At 40.4% G+C, this 19,631-nt stretch overlaps 1 protein-coding gene across 17 annotated transcripts in view; it reads right to left on the bottom strand.

Annotated features, from left to right (window-relative positions):
* Window positions 1–1,476: 1,476 nt before the first annotated feature.
* The window catches only part of TRIP12 (thyroid hormone receptor interactor 12), a 144,598-nt gene continuing 126,443 nt past the window's right edge, over window positions 1,477–19,631 (bottom strand). For all 17 annotated transcript variants that reach the window (XM_060106771.1, XM_060106770.1, XM_060106773.1 and 14 more), the window contains 10 exons: window positions 18,881–19,037; window positions 17,451–17,549; window positions 12,327–12,441; window positions 11,879–12,033; window positions 10,478–10,642; window positions 7,121–7,285; window positions 5,443–5,556; window positions 3,308–3,402; window positions 2,749–2,852; window positions 1,477–2,015 (listed from right to left, as the gene is read on the bottom strand). In XM_060106771.1, coding sequence (XP_059962754.1) covers window positions 1,819–2,015; window positions 2,749–2,852; window positions 3,308–3,402; window positions 5,443–5,556; window positions 7,121–7,285; window positions 10,478–10,642; window positions 11,879–12,033; window positions 12,327–12,441; window positions 17,451–17,549; window positions 18,881–19,037 — 1,366 coding nt within the window. In that variant the 3' untranslated portion in view covers window positions 1,477–1,818. The remainder of the gene's footprint in view (window positions 2,016–2,748; window positions 2,853–3,307; window positions 3,403–5,442; window positions 5,557–7,120; window positions 7,286–10,477; window positions 10,643–11,878; window positions 12,034–12,326; window positions 12,442–17,450; window positions 17,550–18,880; window positions 19,038–19,631) is intronic.

Below are 19,631 nucleotides of genomic sequence, written 5' to 3'. Positions count from 1 at the left end.
ATTAAACTGCACAGGTCCTACGGTGTCAATGTTAGAACTGCAGAAACACAACTCCCTCCTCTGATGTCAAAGGGAAGCAGCTCACTCTCCAGAGCCTCTGCAAGGACCAGGGAGAGACACTCCGAGTTCCTCTCACAGCTCCGTCCCACCTAAGGGCAGGGCGGGGGGGTCACTGCCCAGGTGCACTGAGACAAGGGGATGCTCGTATAAGGCCATTTAAGTGGAAACGACAAAGTAATCTAAATAAAACAAGCCACGGAGTTTCTTTTAAGTGGTGAAATAGGGGACAAAGGGGTTTTGACATCAATTAAATAAGACTTTAGAACAGTCAAACAAAAGAAAATTGATTTCTCAAAGTCCAATAAAAAAACAATTAGCTCATCTCTCATTTTCAGAAAGATGAATTATGGAAATTCTCTCAAATTTATGCAACAGGCTTAATTTTGAACCTTAGGAATGAAGGAAGGAGTCTCCTTCTCATTCTCTTTCTACATTTTATGTTCTTCAGTTGCTATTCTAAATTCTTTGAATAGCGAAATCAGCCATGAGCTGTGATGATCTGCCTGCATTGAGATACACCTCTACAACTAAAAGTTATGCATACGGCACAGAACTATAAACAAAAAAGGTGAAACAAACTTTATTTATTTTCAGGTAGAAACATGAACCTGATGAATTATTGCAGATTTGAGAAATCAGCACATAAAACAACTGGACAGAGCATTGCCTACAGGTGCTTTGATGTGTGTCGAGACAAAGGCTGAGCTGTTTGTCCCACGTGAGCACTGGGAGGAGGGGAAGAGAAGAGTGGAATAGCGAAAGAAGACACTGAACAAAAACTTAAAACGAGAAAAAGGGGAAAAGACTTTTTCTTTACTCCAACAGGGAATGAAAACTGCTAACTTTGCTTAAAACCGTATACATCAATTCAAAATGCTCTGGCCGCAGAATAATAAACACTGGCCAGCCCAAGCTGCAGACTTTTTAACCTGCACAAAAGAAACTAATGAGCTCTCCTTGCCTCCATCACAGAGGCGGTGGTTGCCGGAATCACCACGGAAACAGTCCTAGTGCGTCCCTGGTACAAGGCCAGTGATACCCTACAACTATATTAAAACTAAGCTATAAGAAATGGCTACCTAGTTACAAAGGCTGAATTATATTGACAACATATTTCAATTCCATGAATTTTAAATTATATCTTAATTTGAGAGAGAACAGGGAACAACGAAAGCCCATGGCTGACGAAGATGTACCAACTGTGGGTTTTGTATACAAAAAACCTGTGTGAGCGGCACAGACAGTACACGGATCGGGGCGGGGAAACTCAAGGGAAGTGAAAAGCACACAGAGCTCACCTACTCAACTGTATTTGTCAAATACACGGGAGCTTTAATTTTTGTACTTATGTACAAGAGTTGTCTTTGGAGGAAACAAAACTGCAGACTTAGCTAGATGGATACACACAGCCCAGAATTAAACTGCACAGCGACATTTATTGTTTCAGCCTGGAAAAACATCCCTTTTTTAAATTTCACACAGCAAAGCAAGTTAAAAACTTCACTCGTCAAATAAATGATAATTTAAACAAGAACTTGCTAAAGAAACCTCATCACAACAACGTTTTAGGGCCTGATCACTTTAAGTCCACGGGGCCATTAATGAATAGGAACCAAGTGTCTCTTTGATAATCTGCAAGCCGTTTTCCTACAACAAGAAGGCGTAACACGTTTCCTTGACTCAGGTGATACATTTAGAAGAGAAATCGCGGTGTATCTCTTTCGCTGTGACAGGCAGACACTGCGCTTCTCGCTGGGATCAGGAGAGATGGAACGACTGTTGCCCCTCCCTCGCTGCCATCAACAGCTTTCCTCGCATGATCTCGATGCTCGAGTAGTCCGGCAACTTAAGATAGTTCACACAGGTCATTACGGAGGGAAGGAAGTCATCCGGGTTCTCTGTGGATTCGAAGGTCTTCCGGACAATTGTCAAAGGTGGATTCAAGCTCCGGAAGCCTGATGAAGAGGGAAGAAAGGAGGACAGAGGAACTTGGCAAGTTGACGGGACGCCCGCCGGCCAGCTCAGGGGAACCCGCCTCTCATCCGTGAGGAGAGCGGGTCTGGAAGCACAAGTTCACGTCCCCTCTCTTATCCGCCCGCGTCAGGAACACACTACACTGCTCTGCTGCACAGCAGTACCACACACGGAGGTACTCGTTCCTGCTGGGCAATGAACTCCACCCATTCAAGATGTATCAAGGGTACGGAACCTGGGACGTGCTTTATTTACCATCAAAAGTCACTGTGTAACATGGAGGCAAACAGTTCTTTATGCTTCCCTTATGCTTTTAAAAGAGCGCCAATTCAACCTGTATTAGGATTCATTTCTGAAAACAACAGACTTTAGAATGCCTTTTCATCTAAGCCATCTAAGGGTTTATAATGTGCGTATGTCTGAGAATGTGAATCTGATGTAGAGAAGCAGCACTGCATGGACATTAGGTGTCCTACTTCAGTGTGTTGAAGTCAATCCCTATGAACTGTCCTGCCAGTGATATCCCTTAACACACTGCAGAACAAATTGAAAACTTAGAAACATTATGATTTTGAAATAACTAAGAGGAGCTCAAGGTCAAAGAAAGAATATCCTGCTGTTGGCACTGAAGTTTTGCGTGCGTTCTCTCCCCACCCCCCTCACACACACACATACACTCACTCATAGCTACAATAAATCAATGGCTGTACCCACCTCCAACAGGCAATCTTGGGCTACCTGTCACAAACTGGAGAAATAACCTCTGCTGCTCATTATCAAAACTACTGAGAATCTCAAACAAGAACTTCACAGCCCGACTACAACAGAAATAAATACACCAAAGTTACTTCATCGTATTAAAATACAGTTTTGACTCTCACAATTAGCTAGAGACTATCAAATGTAAATATGACTACATATGAATTCACACTGTAATGCACTCAAATATGTTTCTGTTGTTACAGTTGGAATTCAACTGGAACGATTACTGTTGTAATAAATAAGACCTGTCTGGGATTGTACAGATATTTCCACTTTACTATACGTAAAAATGGGTAATGGGGTCACAGTGGGATTCCCCACCTTTCCTCCTCCCGCCCATTTTCACAGAAATACTTGGGGCAAAAAACCCAAAAAACGCTTTCGGTCCTAAAGTTGCAGTCTTGAGAGAAATGAAGCCCAAATATTAGAAAGCCTCCTTTAATAAGTAAACAAATTTTAAAATGTATATATATGTGTGTGTATCTGAAAACTGGCAGAACCCAGGACTTACCTGTCATGAGTATAACCGTGATCTGGCCTGCAGCATTCCATCAGTGTCTTTGCATCCCAAGTGTCTGCTTTACTGCCACACAGGAGCTGATCCAGCTGTGTGTTTAAACACGGGCAACAGATTACTAAGGACATAGCTGTGTAACTGACTGAAAACGCACACATGTTCCGTTCTGTGGCGTGCCAATAAAAAGGTCTACAGAAGCCCAAAAACTTCAGCTTGGTACTCTTTATACAATGTGCTCTTCTAATATATTTACAGATTCAAGCTCTTCTTCAGCTGACATGAACAGGTGCCCTGCCCATCTGCATGAACTAAGTTCTAGGGAGCCTTTAATCTAAGACAAAACATACCTGAGACCAACCCTTAATTGAAGTTCTCCTAATTCTTCTCGTTTCTTAGAGGCTTTAACTCGATATCTACTTCTAACCAGGGAGATTTTATAAATCCTGGCTTTTAGAAGCACGAGGGCACACCATAACGGAAGCCAAGAGAGAGAACAGTGAGCTGGAGAGAGAAGTGGGAGAGGAGAGCTGAACTGAGACACAGCAAATGGGTAGGTTTTCCCACTTTGTGAAGAAAGGCACTTCTGTGCCATGTGGTCGTCTGGGACCAAGCTAGTCATTACAGAACAGATATTAGAAAGCAAAAAATGCCTGTGTGTCCTTGGAAAATCTAACATGAGTTTCCAATTAAACCATCTCTCACCTGGTAGACTGCCCATTTGCAGGATGACTCGTACACTCTGAGAAAATCCATCTGGAGCATGGGAAATTTGGTATCTACTATGTGTCACTCACTGTCAGGTACTTTATGTATCTTGTTCAGTAAGAGAGAGGTTATCTCAATCTTATGAATGAGCCAGTCAGCTCAGATAGGACAACCTGGGTAAGGTCACACAGCTAAGTAGTGGGGACCAGGATCCAATTCCAAAAGGAACACTTGCTGTTTTCAATTCCAGGTGACACTTAGTGCCTGAAAGTGCCAGGTACACCACATGTTTTAATAAGTAGCAAATCAAAGTGGACATAAAAATAATAATTGAGATGAAAACGCTAAGTCATTTAAAGATTTCCAGATTCAGCCAGTAATAAAGGTGTAGTCTAAAGCTAGTACTCAAAAAAGAAACACAAAGGTTTCCAACCTGGGGGAACCAAACACCTTCCAGACCCTTTCTATGACATCTCACTATCAGTGAGTAGTTCTCTGAGATTCTTGTTGCACTTTAAGTAAAGATGGCTGGAAAAAAATTATGCACATAAACTCATTAACTCCATTCTCACAAGTGTTCTCTGGATTTGGCAACTAGATAATTTGCAACATTTCCTTAAAACTTCAAGGACTAACCTCGCTCATGAAACAATCAACATCTCAGTGAACCCAGAAAGTTTAGCTTAAAAACAACAAGTAACCTCCCCAGGGTCACTTTCATTACTATGGACCTATGGCTCTCCCCACCACAGGTGTACAGAAACCCAAGTCCCACTCTCCACCAAGCAGCATCGAGGGTCAGCTGACAAGAATGCTATGCTTGGGACTTCCCTTGTGGCGCAGTGGTTAAGAATCCACCTGCCGATGCAGGGGACACGGGTTCGAGCCCTGGTCTGGGAAGATCCCACATGCCGCGGAGCAACTAAGCCCGTGTGCCACCACTACTGAGCCTGTGTGCCACAACTACTGAAGCCCGCGCTCTGTAACAAGAGAAGCCACTGCCATGAGAAGTCCGCACACCGCAAGGAAGAGTAGCCCCCGCTCGCCACAACTAGAGAAAACCCGTGAGCAGCAACGAAGACCCAACACAGCCAAAAAAAAAAAAAAACAAAAACAGAAACAAAAAGAAAAACAGAATGCTATGCTTACTCAATCACACATGGATCCCATGCTCTATTATTTATACTATATTTAATATTTATATATGTTATACATTATACTTAATACCATTATATTTAATATTCTTCCCCATTCAGGAAATGATCTTATCTTTCCCAAACATCCACCCCACCACCACACCCAACCATCTACCTTTTTGTTTGCAACAATGGGGTCTTTGACTAAATAGCACAGAGAGACCCCACTAAGATAATTATAGGTACAGAATTAGAGATGACGATTTCTTTTATACACAAGCTACTCACTTCTTCAGGATAGAAGTACTGAAGGTGACTGAGTGGGAAGACTGATTCAAATCCATCTCTGAATGAATCAAACTGCCTGGAAACGCCTTCATTTAGTGCCCAGAATATAACCAGCTGCAAAAAGAAAACTCTTTCAAAACCTGCGACAAGATTTCAAATTTCTTTCCTATTTAATATTTGGCAAACTACAGCGAAACATCCTTCCTGATCACTTAAAAAAAAAAAAATGAAGTCTTTAAAATATCTCCCAGTAAATTACGTAAGTAAAAGACAAGTCAGGTCAACTTCTACTTCAGGGTTTGGCCAATAAGAAAATGTAAAAAATGCCATGTGTGTTATAAATTAATATATTTAGTGTGTTTCTAAATTCATATATCAATACAGAAAATCCCTATGAGTTATACTTTACCTTACCAGATGAGAAGCAGATGAAACTTCCGAAGAGAATAAAATGTTATTGAGAATTAAAGATGATGTTTCAAGAGTCACAATTACCAACTGTTAAGTGTTTTTAATTTTTAATGTGCAATTTTTAGTTCTAAATCCTGTTAAGTTCTTAGAGCCCAATCCTTCTGCAGTATGTGCCTCCACTTAGAAAAAGGTAAACTCTGGAATGCAGTCACATGAAATTGAAGGGTCACAGAAAGCATCTGTTATTGGTCCAACATCTCCTAGTCATCAATGACTTTGGCTAACCCTTTGGGTTCAGAAATAGGGACCTACTCAGATAAAAATGAAAACAATAGCGTTTTGTTGACAGAAAAACACAAGCATTATTACAAATATTTTCAGAGAACCTAGTTTGGAGTTAACTCATCATTTACTAGTAAGCTGAAAGATTAGTTTTCTCCAAGTAGGTAGTATGAGAACACAGCCCTACTGACTGTTAAAGGAATTACTTAGGAATCACAGAACTGTGAGGCAGACTAAATAATAGAGGTCCTCTGCTACCTTCTCTCAAACTGATGAAGAAACTGGAGCTGAAATTTTTCAGACGTTCTATCTAAAATCCCACAGTAAGTTAGTGGAAAAGTCAGGCCCAGGAGGTATAGGTGGTATTTTGTCTGGAACCCAATGCTCTTTCCATTCAATGTCAGGAATAAACCAAAAGAAACTTTTCCAAAAGCAGTGATAATAAAGACTTACATAGGTTGAAATCTAAAACATAATTTGTATTCAGTACAAAATTGTTTTCCTTAACAAATATGGTCAAGGATCATGAAAGGCCTCACCAAACCCATAAACGTGTGCGCACACGCACATGTGAACAGCGTTAAAGGCTATTAGGTCAAGTTAGGTGGCTTGATAGAAAGGTAGAAATGCAGTTGAGTGACAACACAAGGGATGGCTGCTTTTCACTGATTTCTTCAAACTAAGAAAATGAGATGTTATTAGATAGTATTCAAGCTTGAAGAGAGAGAGTTCAAGGTTATAGAAGGTACTGCGAGATATGCGACATGTTCTCTCAAGAGCAAACAGAAGCGAAGGTCAGGAGAAGTGGACTTCGTGCAGTGATCCCGGGTGTCAAAGGTCTCACACCAGGCTGTGCAGCAGCTACCGGACACGCACCTGTGCTTCACTCGACCCTCCCTTCCCTCCCCCTCAAAGCAGGCCCCCCGGGCCCAGCCCCACATGGCCACAGCTGGCCTTCGCCCCAGGGGGCGCTGCGAGTACATACTCTTAGATACTCCTCCAAATTGTGGATGGTGACCGGTATATCCTTTCCTCCTTTCTTCAGTTCGATGTTGGGAAACCCTGGCAGAGTGAAATCCAATCCTAGATCTTCAACTGAGCAGCCATTCATAGTCAGGGTTTCTAATGCATACTGTAGACTCTCTTTGGTCTAAAAAAAGGGGGCGGGGCGTCAAGCCCAGTAATTCAGTCAGTTATGTTTGTTTTATGAAATAAAAGATATGCTAATAAATTTGATGGGTTCTCTTAGCTTATTTTCTTCTTTCTTTTTTTGTCATAATCTACACAAAAATAAGTCACTGAGATCACAAAGGAAATAATCTTAAACACTTCAAAATCCAATTATTTTTATATGAGAAAACAAGATTGCCTGAGCGCTCCTCCACAATGAGATGTCTGTTACTCAATTTGACCATATTCAATCAGATTTCACAGAAAGGCCATAATAATTTGCACAGTGGTCAATTTAAGAGGGTAGGCTCTATAGAGCCAGACAAACTTTTTATAAATTCTAGGCTAATCTTAATGAATCCAATACATGTATATATCAAATACTGAGTAATACAGTGCAAGCTCTGCAAGCTCAAGTCTAAAGAATACCCAGAGATTCTTCATTTGATTACTGTAGGCCCAGCATTAACAAATTTGTATTCATACAGCAACAGTGTGATGAAAAAAGGTTCTAGCAAATCCCTAAGAAAAGTCAACTCCTACTCTGAAGACAAATGTTAAAAAGTTTGTATTATTCACTTTTTAAAATGTTTAAGATCATGAAAGGCTTATATAAAACATAATTTCTGGGCCTCCCTGGTGGCGCAGTGGTTAAGAGTCCGCCTGCCGATGCAGGGGATACGGGTTCGTGCCCCGGTCTGGGAGGATCCCATATGCCGCGGAGCGGCTGGGCCCGTGAGCCATGGCCGCTGGGCCTGCGCATCCGGAGCCTGTGCTCCGCAACGGGAGAGGCCACAACAGTGAGAGGCCCGCATACCGCAAAAAGAAAAAAAAAAAAAAAGAGAAAAAAAAAACATAATTTCTGAATCAAAGACCAATATACAAAACTGCAAATTCTATCTGAAAATGAAGGTATCCAGTATAGGAGAAAGAAGGTAAATGACTTTCCGAATTAAAGATGCCTCCGAGTATGAAATTCCTAAAGGCTAAACAGTCAAAGTGCAGAAAGTCATTTAAACAAAAAAAAAGGCTACGAAGTTCTGGTTAACACTCATTGTTTAAAGAGGAAAGTGAAAGCTGCGTAGGATTACAGATAATTCAAAACACAGAGGAGGGTTAGGGTTAAGGTAAACTACACTGTTGAGAATTTTTACTCCTCTGCAAAAATACCTGTTTAGGTCTCTCTCAGTTTCGGGTACATCACTGGATGACACACAAAGACAGACTTTTCATTTTACATTTGAAATATTCTTCAGCAAAAGGACTTATTAAACTCTCCAAACTCTCCATTTTAACGTTCTCTGATTAGAAAGCTCTCCAAAATGCTATCATTGATAGGAATCTAGAATGTCCAATATGTCCTTGAGATGTTTAAAAGGAATTAGCTGTTTGTTTCTCTAGACCTTATAGGTTAAATTGAAAGCTAAGTTTTAGCCCATTTTCCATGTGCCTTTCAAGAATTTAAACGGCCCAGTGGAAACTCAGCCAGGACAACTTGCTCCATCTGAATGCTTTATAAATAATGAGGTGAGGTGTTTGAGAATACCACCAGTCCTCATGTTCCAGTTGCAAGTTTCTGGAGTGTGGTTTCTGTGCTATGGATTTTATATTTTTAAATTGGTAACATCAGGAATAATAAAGATTAGAAGAACAAATCTCAAAAGATTTGAGAAAGAGAACTGTGGCAGCACACTGCACTGGAGACGAGGGTAAGTAAGAGAGCTTGCAAAAGCTGTCAGAGGGTGGGCTCCGGAGCAGATAGCCTGGGTTTCAGTTCCAGCTCTCCGGTGTTCTAGGTATGTGACCTTGGGCAGGTTACTCAACCATCTGCCTTGGGTGTCTCATGTGTAAAGTAGGGGTAACAGGAATATCTAAACCTCACAGCAGATTAAATGAATGAATACACGTAAGGCTCATGGAAGAGCACCATGAGCTGTACTGTATCTGGAGCGGGTGGGGCTGTTTGTGGTGGTGTTCGCATTATTTTCCTAAGAGATGATCTTAAATAAGGTGATAGTAGTTTAAAATTTAAACCTTAAAAGTTGGTAAGCATAAACCTTACTAAAAATCCCAAGACAACAGATGTTATATGGAAAAGAGGGACCTGGCTTCTTTAAACACCAAGTTCTCTTAATAAACATTTACCCCAAAATTACCATTAATAATTATCAATTAATACGGGAGATAAAATTAATTTTCTTACAAATCACCTCCTTCCCCGACAGAAAGTATTCTAAAAACCCCATCGACTATAAGCTCCTCTCCATCTTATTAAGAGATGTGACACTTTTTCTAGCTACATAATCTTTTTTTTTTTTTTTTTAGTTTCTGCTTTATAACCAAGTGAATCAGTCATACATATACATCTGTTCCCACATCCCTTCCCTCATGCATCTCCCTCCCTCCCACCCTCCCCATCCCACCCCTCCAGGCAGTCACAAAGCACCGTAGCTACATAATCTTAAATCTCTATTCTTATTTTACGTAATTTATAAAATGGGAGTTGATTTAACACTGGTCCGTGTTACCTGCCCCCATACAAGATGTCTGACTCTATGCCACTTTTTAAAAAAATACAGCTTTGTCTTCTTCCAATGTCAGACACAGAACCACTGTCATTCTCAAATGATTTAATTTTGTTAATGTATAAAGAATATACATTAATGATTTAAAGATCAAGATTACCCATGAGATCTAACAGAGAAACCTTAACAGATGTTACCAAGAAACAGTGATACCTACCATGACCTTTAAAAATATCTTCCTGAGATCTCTCTAGAAACAGATGAACTGTTCCTAAATTAAGCCATCTTTCTGGAAAATCAATCTGTCCTGCGAATAGCCTTATTGATTCAAATGCTTACTAAAAGAACTCAGTATAATAGAGTATCTGCCCAGATACATAATGGCCATCTAAAATGTAATAAACAAGAGCCCTATGGTGTTAGTTAGGGGTGTATTTTATTTGCTGGTCAAGCTGTCTGTTCAACACCTGCTGTTATTACAGGTCATCTTACCAACTGTAAAATCATATGCTTCAGTTATTATAATAAAAATTTAAACTCTTCCAATATAAAATAATAAATGGACCAAATACAAATCACTTAACCAAGAACTCATCTTTCTACAAGAAGAAACTGATCCACTTGACTGTTTCATTTTCTAAGCCTACCTGGGATTTATCTTGTTCAAGTCTTTTCTTCTGTCTGACAATGTCTTCTAGGTGATACACTGATCTGGCTACAACTGGGTCAATGTCAAACAAATCGTGTGACGTCAGCGAAGTTTCTTGCCGTAGCATCCATTTATAAAAAGGTAAGCCCAGGGGAAGGTCCACCTGAAAGAGAAGGTGCCGACATCACAACAGTCACACCAAGCTTCTAGCACTGCCTCGATTCTTTAAGTGACACTTCAAGAAGTCATTTTAAAAGGTCAAGTAATCCCCAGGGGAAGAAAACATATTTAAAGAACTGTTTCTCTCAGTACATGAAACTGTCCCCATTTAAACTCAATTTGGGGCCGATATTGTTTAAAAAAAAAAAATTAGAATACTGAAGATTCCTATTGAAACACTGGCCTTAAAAAAGAAGTTTTCAATGATGGACATACATTCTCCATAAGGACCTCAACACCAAGAGATGTTTAGAGGAGTCTTACTCAATTTTGGACCAAGTGAACTTAATTCCACTTCAGTCTGTATTATTGCATATTCGGAAGGAAGATGTAAAAGACCAATTAGTTATAACTAAAATGAAAAAATGGAACTTCAAAAATAACTGATTAACAGCACATTCTTTCAACAACAATGAAATTGTAAGCTTGTGAATCTGACATCAGATGAAAACGTCTTACACATACCGACAAAGTATCTCAGAAAATATGAGAAGAAAAAAATGAAGAAAAGTCCAGAAACATTCAAACCTCCCTGTGAATACTAATTTTTTGGGTTATTTTCACTCCTGCACGTTAATGGAAATTTACTGCAGTTTAGCCACATGCTCATGCTTTTCCTACTGAATTAAAAATCTAATTCAAGGGCTTCCCTGGTGGCGCAGTGGTTGAGAGTCCGCCTGCCGATGCAGGGGACACGGGTTCGTGCCCCGGTCCAGGAAGATCCCACATGCCGCGGAGCGGCTGGGCCCGTGAGCCATGGCCGCTGAGCCTGCGCGTCCGGAGCCTGTGCTCCGCAACGGGAGAGGCCACAATGTTGAGAGGCCCGCGTATAGCAAAAAAAAAAAAAAAAAATCTAATTCAAACACTTAAAAATATATATAATTAAAACCACCCTTAATGTTGCCTGATTCTCTGAACCCTTGCTACTAAAGGAATGGTCCACAGACTGGCACTTGGGTATCACCTGAATGCTGGCAAGAAAATGTGGAAACCTGGGCCTGACCCATGAACTGCTGAATCAAAATTGGCTTTTTAAATAAATTCTCCAAGCAATTCATATGCACATTAAGGTTTGTGAAGCAGTGTTTTAAAATACAGCATTAAATGCAGGGGATTAAGGTACCGTCATAGAAAACAGGTACAAAAGAATTGTAGAAAAAAAAGGTAATTCTATACTTACCAATCTGAAATCCATGATAGCCTTGGCCATTAATTTTCCTAAGAAGCGAAACTTCATCTTAACTTTTGCGATATGAGCTGGCTTAGCTGTCCTACCAAAGGGAAGCGCAAACAGGCCTTGGAGGTTTTGAATATACTTGGTCCCTTCTTGGCTTCCTATAAAATGAGTAAATCACCAAACTTTAGATGCTATTTCCCAAAACAAGACAGACCTGGTAATTAAGAACATTTAAGAAATTCAGTATTCTCAAAATCAGATAGCAGATCACAGAATGAAGTCCTCTAGAGCTGGAAGGGCCTCCCTTATTTGATAGATGAGAAAACAAAGGTGAAAAGAAATTAGGTCAGAGAGCCAGGCCCTCTACTATAAGTTAAACATATATAACGAATTGTAAGGGCCCTTTACCTGAACTGAATGACAAATTGACTTAGTCACAGATTGGTATTACCTTTTGGATTGCTAAGAGTTACTTCTTCCCCTCTCCAGAGACCCAAGTCAGCTCTCTGTAGTTCCTGAGATACAAGTGCATAAAACTCCAGTGTAGGCCCCAGACCTGTGCCAACCTACAGAGGAACAGAAGTAGGACAAGTTACATTTTAGAATCTGTGCTGGCCTTTTTTTTTTTTAACCTGCCAACCTTTTGGCAATGGATACGAATAGCAACTGTTTACCAGAATGTATTAGAGATTATTTCCTAAACTGTCCTGATTGTCTTCCCTCAGTCCAGGTCACCTGGAACGAGAACCAGCAACCCTTTACTACTTCCTACTTCCTGTGGCCCCAACATTTTAATTGTATGCTTCAAATTCATATACTAATAAGAGTACCCTTGCAGCTATATACCGTGCCCTCAGGGAACAGACGGCACTGTCTGGAATGGATTTCTTTCCCATTCTCTCTTTGGTGAACTGTTCCCCTGGAACCAGCTCAAAATGTCCACTCCTTAGAAGAAGCCTCTTTATCTGCGCAGTTACTTTGCTTCTTTTTCAGAACTTACATTTTGGCTACTTAAGTACTCACCACATTAGACTACCATGATTTCATTATATGCTTGCATACCTCACTTAGGGGTAACTTTAATTCATCTTGTATCCATTGTAGTGCCTGGGCAAACACCAGCCATTTAATAGAGGTTTGTTGAATAAAACACAAAAAAAGGAACGTCTGGACCCACGCCAGCACCCACAGTTATTCGTTCATGTTCTACCAAGGTCCTATCAGCTCACACCATAAATTAGATATGCAACTAAAGATAAGTTAATTCCATAGTTTATAAGCTTAATCTAACCACAGTCCCGTCAGGAAGGTTATACTTCACTTACTGATTACTTGTAAATAATGGGTATTATTTCACCATTAACACAGTTACTTTCCCCACTAGCTTAAAGGATTTGATGTAGTCCACAAAACGGTTCACTGTAACTTTCCAAACAGTGACCTGCTTGGGTCTGGCGAAGCTTTCCAGACCCAGCTCCACGTCTCTGTCAGTACTCCACGGCTGTAACTGGCATCAGCATTCACCTCCTGCTGCAACCAAAGCCTGGAGCCACCCGTGATGCTTCCCTTTCTGGCGCCTTAACAACCCATCATTAAACACTGTAAGCCCCACCTTCAGAATAGGTTCCAAACTGGTCACCACAGCATCTCTTATCTGGCCCAGTGCTAGAGACCCCTAAGTGGTCTCTGCAATGGCGCTCTCCACACCTCATGTCCTTCTCTCACAGCCTGAGAGTGATCCTCATACAACCTGAGTTCACATCATTCCTCCACACCCTCCAAAGGCTCCCCATCTCGTTCAAGCAAAAGCTCAAATTCTTAGCTCGGCCTGGGTGTCCTATGTGATCCCCTGAGTCCTATTTCTAGCTACTGTCATCCTCCAACAGGCAGGGAATTCTGCCTCAGGGCTTTTGCTTCACCTTTCTTTTGCTAAGAGATAGTCTTTCCCCTAGACAGTAATGACTACTGCTCAAATGTCATCTCACTCCACCCTGTCCTCTCCCCATGATGCTCTATCTTCTTATTTTGCTTTAGTTCTTCAGCACACATCCTACACATACATATACATGAGTGAATGAGAGTGTGTGTGTGTATCGGCCTCCCCAAACTAAAAGCTGCATGACAGTAAGGACTTTGTGTATTTTGTTCTCCACTCACTCGTGAGCCTAGGAGGAACTTAGGGAAAGAAGAAAAGAAAAAAAACTGCAGTAACACCTGGTATCCACCAGATGGTGCTTTAAAGCCAGTTAATCCTAGCTCCTTTTAGCATAATTATCCCAGGTTAAACAGAAATCATAGATTAGATCAGCCTATTTCCTTCATCCAAATACTGTTACTGCTAACAGTAAAGCAGACTTAACTTAAAATATTAAGTGACATGGGCAAAACTGTATACACTTTCATCCCAGGAAGCCTCTGTGAGGGTGGAAGGACCAGGTCACACCTGCTCTGGCGAGTCAACCCTGCACTGGGCTGGCCAGCAATCCTGTAGGTAGAGCTGACCTTTCCAGCGATCTTCAGCCTACCCAGCCACTCCCTTAAAAAAAAAGGTAGGTACTGTGGTTTTGCTTCATTTTTTTTTTTTTTTTTTTTTTTGCTTCATTTGTTTTTAAAGGAATGAGGAGATACAAAATTTGCCAGCCCAAAATGTCTCTTTGGCATGCAGATTATTTACAGCTGAAAACAATCAAGGCCCAAAAGACTCAGGAAGAAACTCTGACCTACTCTCTAACTGCCTAAAAGAATTTAGATAAAGGGCCGGTTCCCACAACAGAGCTATCACCAGAGGTATCTGCAAAGAATATGGGCTAGGGATGGTGGGAGGAAAACAGGGCCTAGGGATCAGAGTCCACTCTGTGTCCCATTGTCTCTGCCTGGTCCGGCAAATATTTGTTTACCAAACATTTGCTCCATGTGGACTGCCTTCCTCCCCCCTTTGAAGTCCCAAACCACTACCCCCAACATCCTCTTCTGTTTTTGGCTGAAGACAGTATTTAAGATGAGGGCTTTGGCCATTTTGGTGAGTTACTCAGACTTCCTGTGACCAGCCAGAAGAACCTAGAAGGGTAGAGGAAAACGTCTTCCAAAAGGAAGGAAAAGCATAAAGCTCTAGAAACACAGAAAAACAAAAAAAGTTTGACTACTTGTGTTATTTGAAACTTTCAAAGTCTTTCTCTTTCAAAAGCTAATGCTTATATACTAGCACATACCATGTGACAGATAATGTGTGTTTTACACATTTTAGCATTTAATCACTTAAACAACATAATGAGGTAGGCACAGTCATTATGCCCTTTGTCGGGTTATTACTGGGGAGTTGACATAGCTAGCCCGACTTCACACAGCTAGTAAGTGCCAGCACCAGGCTCCCCAGTCCGTGCTCCTAACCTTGCATCTTCCTGGAGGCATATGCCATGTGACAGATAATGGGCTTAAGTGCTTTGCTGAGCCCAGAGACTGGCTTACCAGTCATCTCTATTCAAGAATGGAGTCCATTCTGTTCTGACATTTTGGTCAGGATTCTTCTAGAGCTTGTTAGAAAGGCTTCCTAACAGCCACCAGCTGACTTGTACAGTTGAATCTGGTTGACAACCCGAGGCCCTAAGCATATATAAAGCCAGCACTCCACTCCTTCTTCCTCAATGAAGTCGGCTCACAGAATTTTTTCCAGAGTCATCAGGAAAGACCCATCAGTGAAAATCATAAAATTGTGATTTCTGTATCAGCATTTCAATCCCGACCTGTGGAACAATCAGCGTGATGCTATTCTGAACTTAAGTTTAGGTTTCATGTAAGACGCAATCTGAACAGGGGCATGAAGGATGAGAGAGTAAAGACGTTCATTCCTGACGAGAGAAAAATATGTTGGAGTAAAACAAAGTAGAAAATGCGTGTTTAAATAACCAAGCAGAACAAGCTGGCTACAGCAAAGGTCTTACAGTTTCACGAGTAAGAAATTTGGACATGTAAACATATAAGAGCTGTATCCTCTGAGCAACAGGCATGACCTGGGTAGATTCAAAAGATCCAAATTTCTTATCCCAGCCTCCATTCCATCTGCCTCCCATCCCCTCCAGAGCTACTCCCTTCTGCTATTCACCACCAAGCCTGATCCTCTGTTCAAGCTACACCCTTTGATTCCTTAACTCCCCCCCTCTCTTTCCTGAGATGGGCTCCTCATCTGAAAGGCTCATTCACTTGGTACCTATACCACTCACTTTCCACACCCATTCGCACTTTGTCCTGTGTCTCTCCAACTATGCTGTGATCCTGGGAATGCAGGAACTCTGCCATAACCTGGATCCTGGCACTCTGTATATTTAGTACTTAACTACTTACAATTTTAAATGTGGTGATTAAATATTGTCAACTATTCAAAGGTCCTAATGAGGAGGAGAAAATGCTTAAGAAAACGAGTGAAAAATCAAAGTCATGATTAAAATTACTTGGTTAACTAGATAGCTTTGTAGGTTAAACTGCGACATATACACAGTGCTCACCATGCGCCAGGCACGGTTCTAACTCTTCACCACATGAACTCAGTCACAGCTCTGAGGCTGTACTACAACCCACACTTCACAGATAAGAAAACTGGGAGGCAGAGTTGTTGGCTTTTATAAATAAATAATAAGTAAATGGAGTATTTGGAAATGTCATGTCCATAAGTTTCAGATGTCCAAAAACTTAAGTTTTGTCTTAAAAAAAAAAAAAATTAAGATACTTCCCTGCTGGTCCAGCACCATTCAACCCTGAAGTATTTTATATTTTACCCAAGAGAAATGAAAACATATGTCTGCATGAAGACTTGTACACAAATGCTCACAGCAGCATTACTCATAAGAGCTAAGAAAGTGGAAACACCTCAAATGTGCATCAACTGATGGTTAGGTAAACATATGATGGTATGTCCTCGTAATGGACTGTTACTATTACTCAGCAATAAAAGGAAACAAACTGATACACGCAACAACATGGATTAGCATTACACTAAGTGAAAGCAGAGTACCACAAATGGCTACGTACTTTATGACTCCATTTATTATGAGACTGTACAAAGACAAAACTGGAGGGACAGAATACACATCAATGGTTGCCAGGGATTGGGGATGAAGGCTGGGGACCGACTGCAAAATGGTCTAAGAGAACTTTTTGTGGTGATGGGATTTTTTCTTTATCTTGATGTGGTTGTGGTTGTAGACTGTATACATTTGTCAACACTTAGAAATGTGTATCTTAAAAGTGTTCATTTATGATATATGAGTTGTATCTCAGTAAACCTGATTTTTTTAAAAACGCAGTTCAAACATTTTGAAAGTTATGTTTAAAACCTTTCACTTTATCAACCTAAAGATTACACAAACACTTGCTCTTCTGCCAGGAAAAAAAAACCCCTGTCTTTTATTATGCAATTTAACCTCGAAAAATGGAGAACTTAGAACAAATCATTCAAGAGAAAATAGAGTACATCTCAAGTTTTCAGATAAATTTCCCAATCGTCTTTTAGAATTTCACAGGACCAAGAAACTCTAGTGACATCTTATCAAGAGCACAAGTCAACACAGCCTCATAAGCTCACCTCATTTTCATACTGAATTTCTAACATGGCCCGTGAGCTGCCGAGATCCTGCATCACAGACTCTGCTTGTTTCAGCAGCTCCTCTCTGTTCACAGTACGCTGCAAAGGAAAGTACAAATGTGAGGAAACTCTGATAAACAGGTGGCATTTCTCTCAGTGCAAAAAAAAAAAAAAAAAAAAAATCAATTCAATCGTTAAAAATTATTTCTTAAAAAAGAAGCACACCTCAGAAAAGGTTTTAAGACATAGCTGCAGTGCTATAAACATCGACAGCATCCTGCTGTACATGAAGAAAAGCTAGATGTGAGTGTAGTTATTAGCTTGAGCCCATGGCAAATTCAGAAAATTCAAGTTGTTGAAGAAAGGAACTCTGTAACCTTCTCAAACATCAATGCAATTAAGAGCTGTGGCTCCCTGAAATCTCGCTGTGTACATTTATAGTTTGGTGATGGAGAAATAGATGTGGAGGTGACAGGTGAGCTGGAAACCTACTGGCTCTAACCGGCAGAGATCCTACAAGCACCACTGCAAACATCCATTAATGAGATGCACGGGGATGAGAAAGGTCTTGATAGATTTCCAAATTCTACCTACACCTTGTTTATGGAATCCTAATGATACAAATAAAGATAGGATTTAAGAACAATGTTTTTTTGTTTTGCTTCTCATTCCTCCCACTCCCCCCTTTTTAAGCCATTACTAATGGCTTTTGTGAGACTTTTGGAGATAGAAGTTTGTAGGAAGACAGACTTGAATAAGAATCCTCAGCAAGACTTTTTCTTTTGATGAACTTTTTCAGATGAACAAAGAAGTCCTAAGTAAAAGGCAGTGCAGCGTGAGAAGTGCAGGACTAGTCTCAGATGTAAATGGCCCAGGGCGGTGTGGTTTAGAGTTATCACCATGGGGCCAGGATTAGAAGCCAAGAAGATGCAGTCAGCAGCACAAGGCTGATGGGTACAGAGACATGAACTATGTCAAGGATTTTGTTTGCCTCTTCTAATTGGAGTGATTTGCTAAGAGAATGATATGGATTTGATTAATTCTACCTATTGCATAAAGGGATCAATTATAAAAGGGAGATATGGTTAGAGTTCTTAATTTAGAAAGAAAAGGAAGGAGGTCTCAGTGAAAGAAGAGAAGATTCTTCCTTGGCACAAGAGTTATGGATACTGAAAGAGAAAAACAATTGTAGAAATCATTACAGAAACCGGGGTGGGAGGGAAGGACTCTTACTGGAGAATAAAGAAGAATCCCAAGAGATCCCAAGAGACTGATAGGAAAATATGGCTAACACATACGATAAGAAGATAAGCAAAGAAATAACTGTGACTAAGATAAGCCTCTAAACCAATAGGGATAATCAGATGCATCACATTTCTAGTTTTCGCATTATCAGTATGACATCTTTCAATATTTTGGGAGAAACTTACTTTTTTTCTATCCAATCTAGGTGCAACTCTGCTATCTTGAGAATCAGACTGGTTGATTTCTGGGTTGGTATCAAGTAATCTTTGCATTGCTCGGTCCCGATCAAATGCAGTTACATAAAAAAGCATTTGCCGGGTATCAAAAGGGAAGAAAAACGGGCTGTAAAAAGATGCGATATAAATTTATTAACTGAATTAGAATCAGAAACCATTAAAAAACCCTGGCTTAGAAACAACTTTTGATATGATACAGGTTAATAATTATAATGTAACCAATAAAAATGGTCTACTCAACTAAATTTGAAGAATTTTCATAATTCTTGCATGAAATTTCTAAGTGATCAAGTAATAATGCATTAAGTAGCAATTCACTATGGAATCTGAAATTCAACCATTAAAATCAAGTCCATCCAAGATCATCTTTAATCTCCCAATGACCTTCAGTAAGCATAACATGACTAGTAAAGGCGAAGTTTTAAAATATAATCACCACCTCACCAGGTTGCCAACCCATCCCATTCCACATACACACAAGTAATGGTTTCACTAAGTTCATGATTTTCCTCTTGGTTTTGGCATTTGTTAAGTCACTCAAAACTGCCAAAGGCAGCTGGTTATTTTTAAAGAATGAACTCTGCAGTACCAAGGCCTTGCTGCCTCTTGACATATGATTTTGGTAGTTCTTGACACAGAACTGTCCAGAGCATTTCCTATGATTATCTAAGCATTCAGCATCTATTCTGTACAATATGGG

This window comes from Mesoplodon densirostris, chromosome 8 (assembly GCF_025265405.1).
Source record: "Mesoplodon densirostris isolate mMesDen1 chromosome 8, mMesDen1 primary haplotype, whole genome shotgun sequence".
Classification (NCBI taxonomy): Eukaryota; Metazoa; Chordata; class Mammalia; order Artiodactyla; family Ziphiidae; genus Mesoplodon; species Mesoplodon densirostris.
The sequence above is the reverse complement of the archived record's forward strand: the minus strand, read 5'-3'. Positions and strand labels throughout refer to the sequence as shown.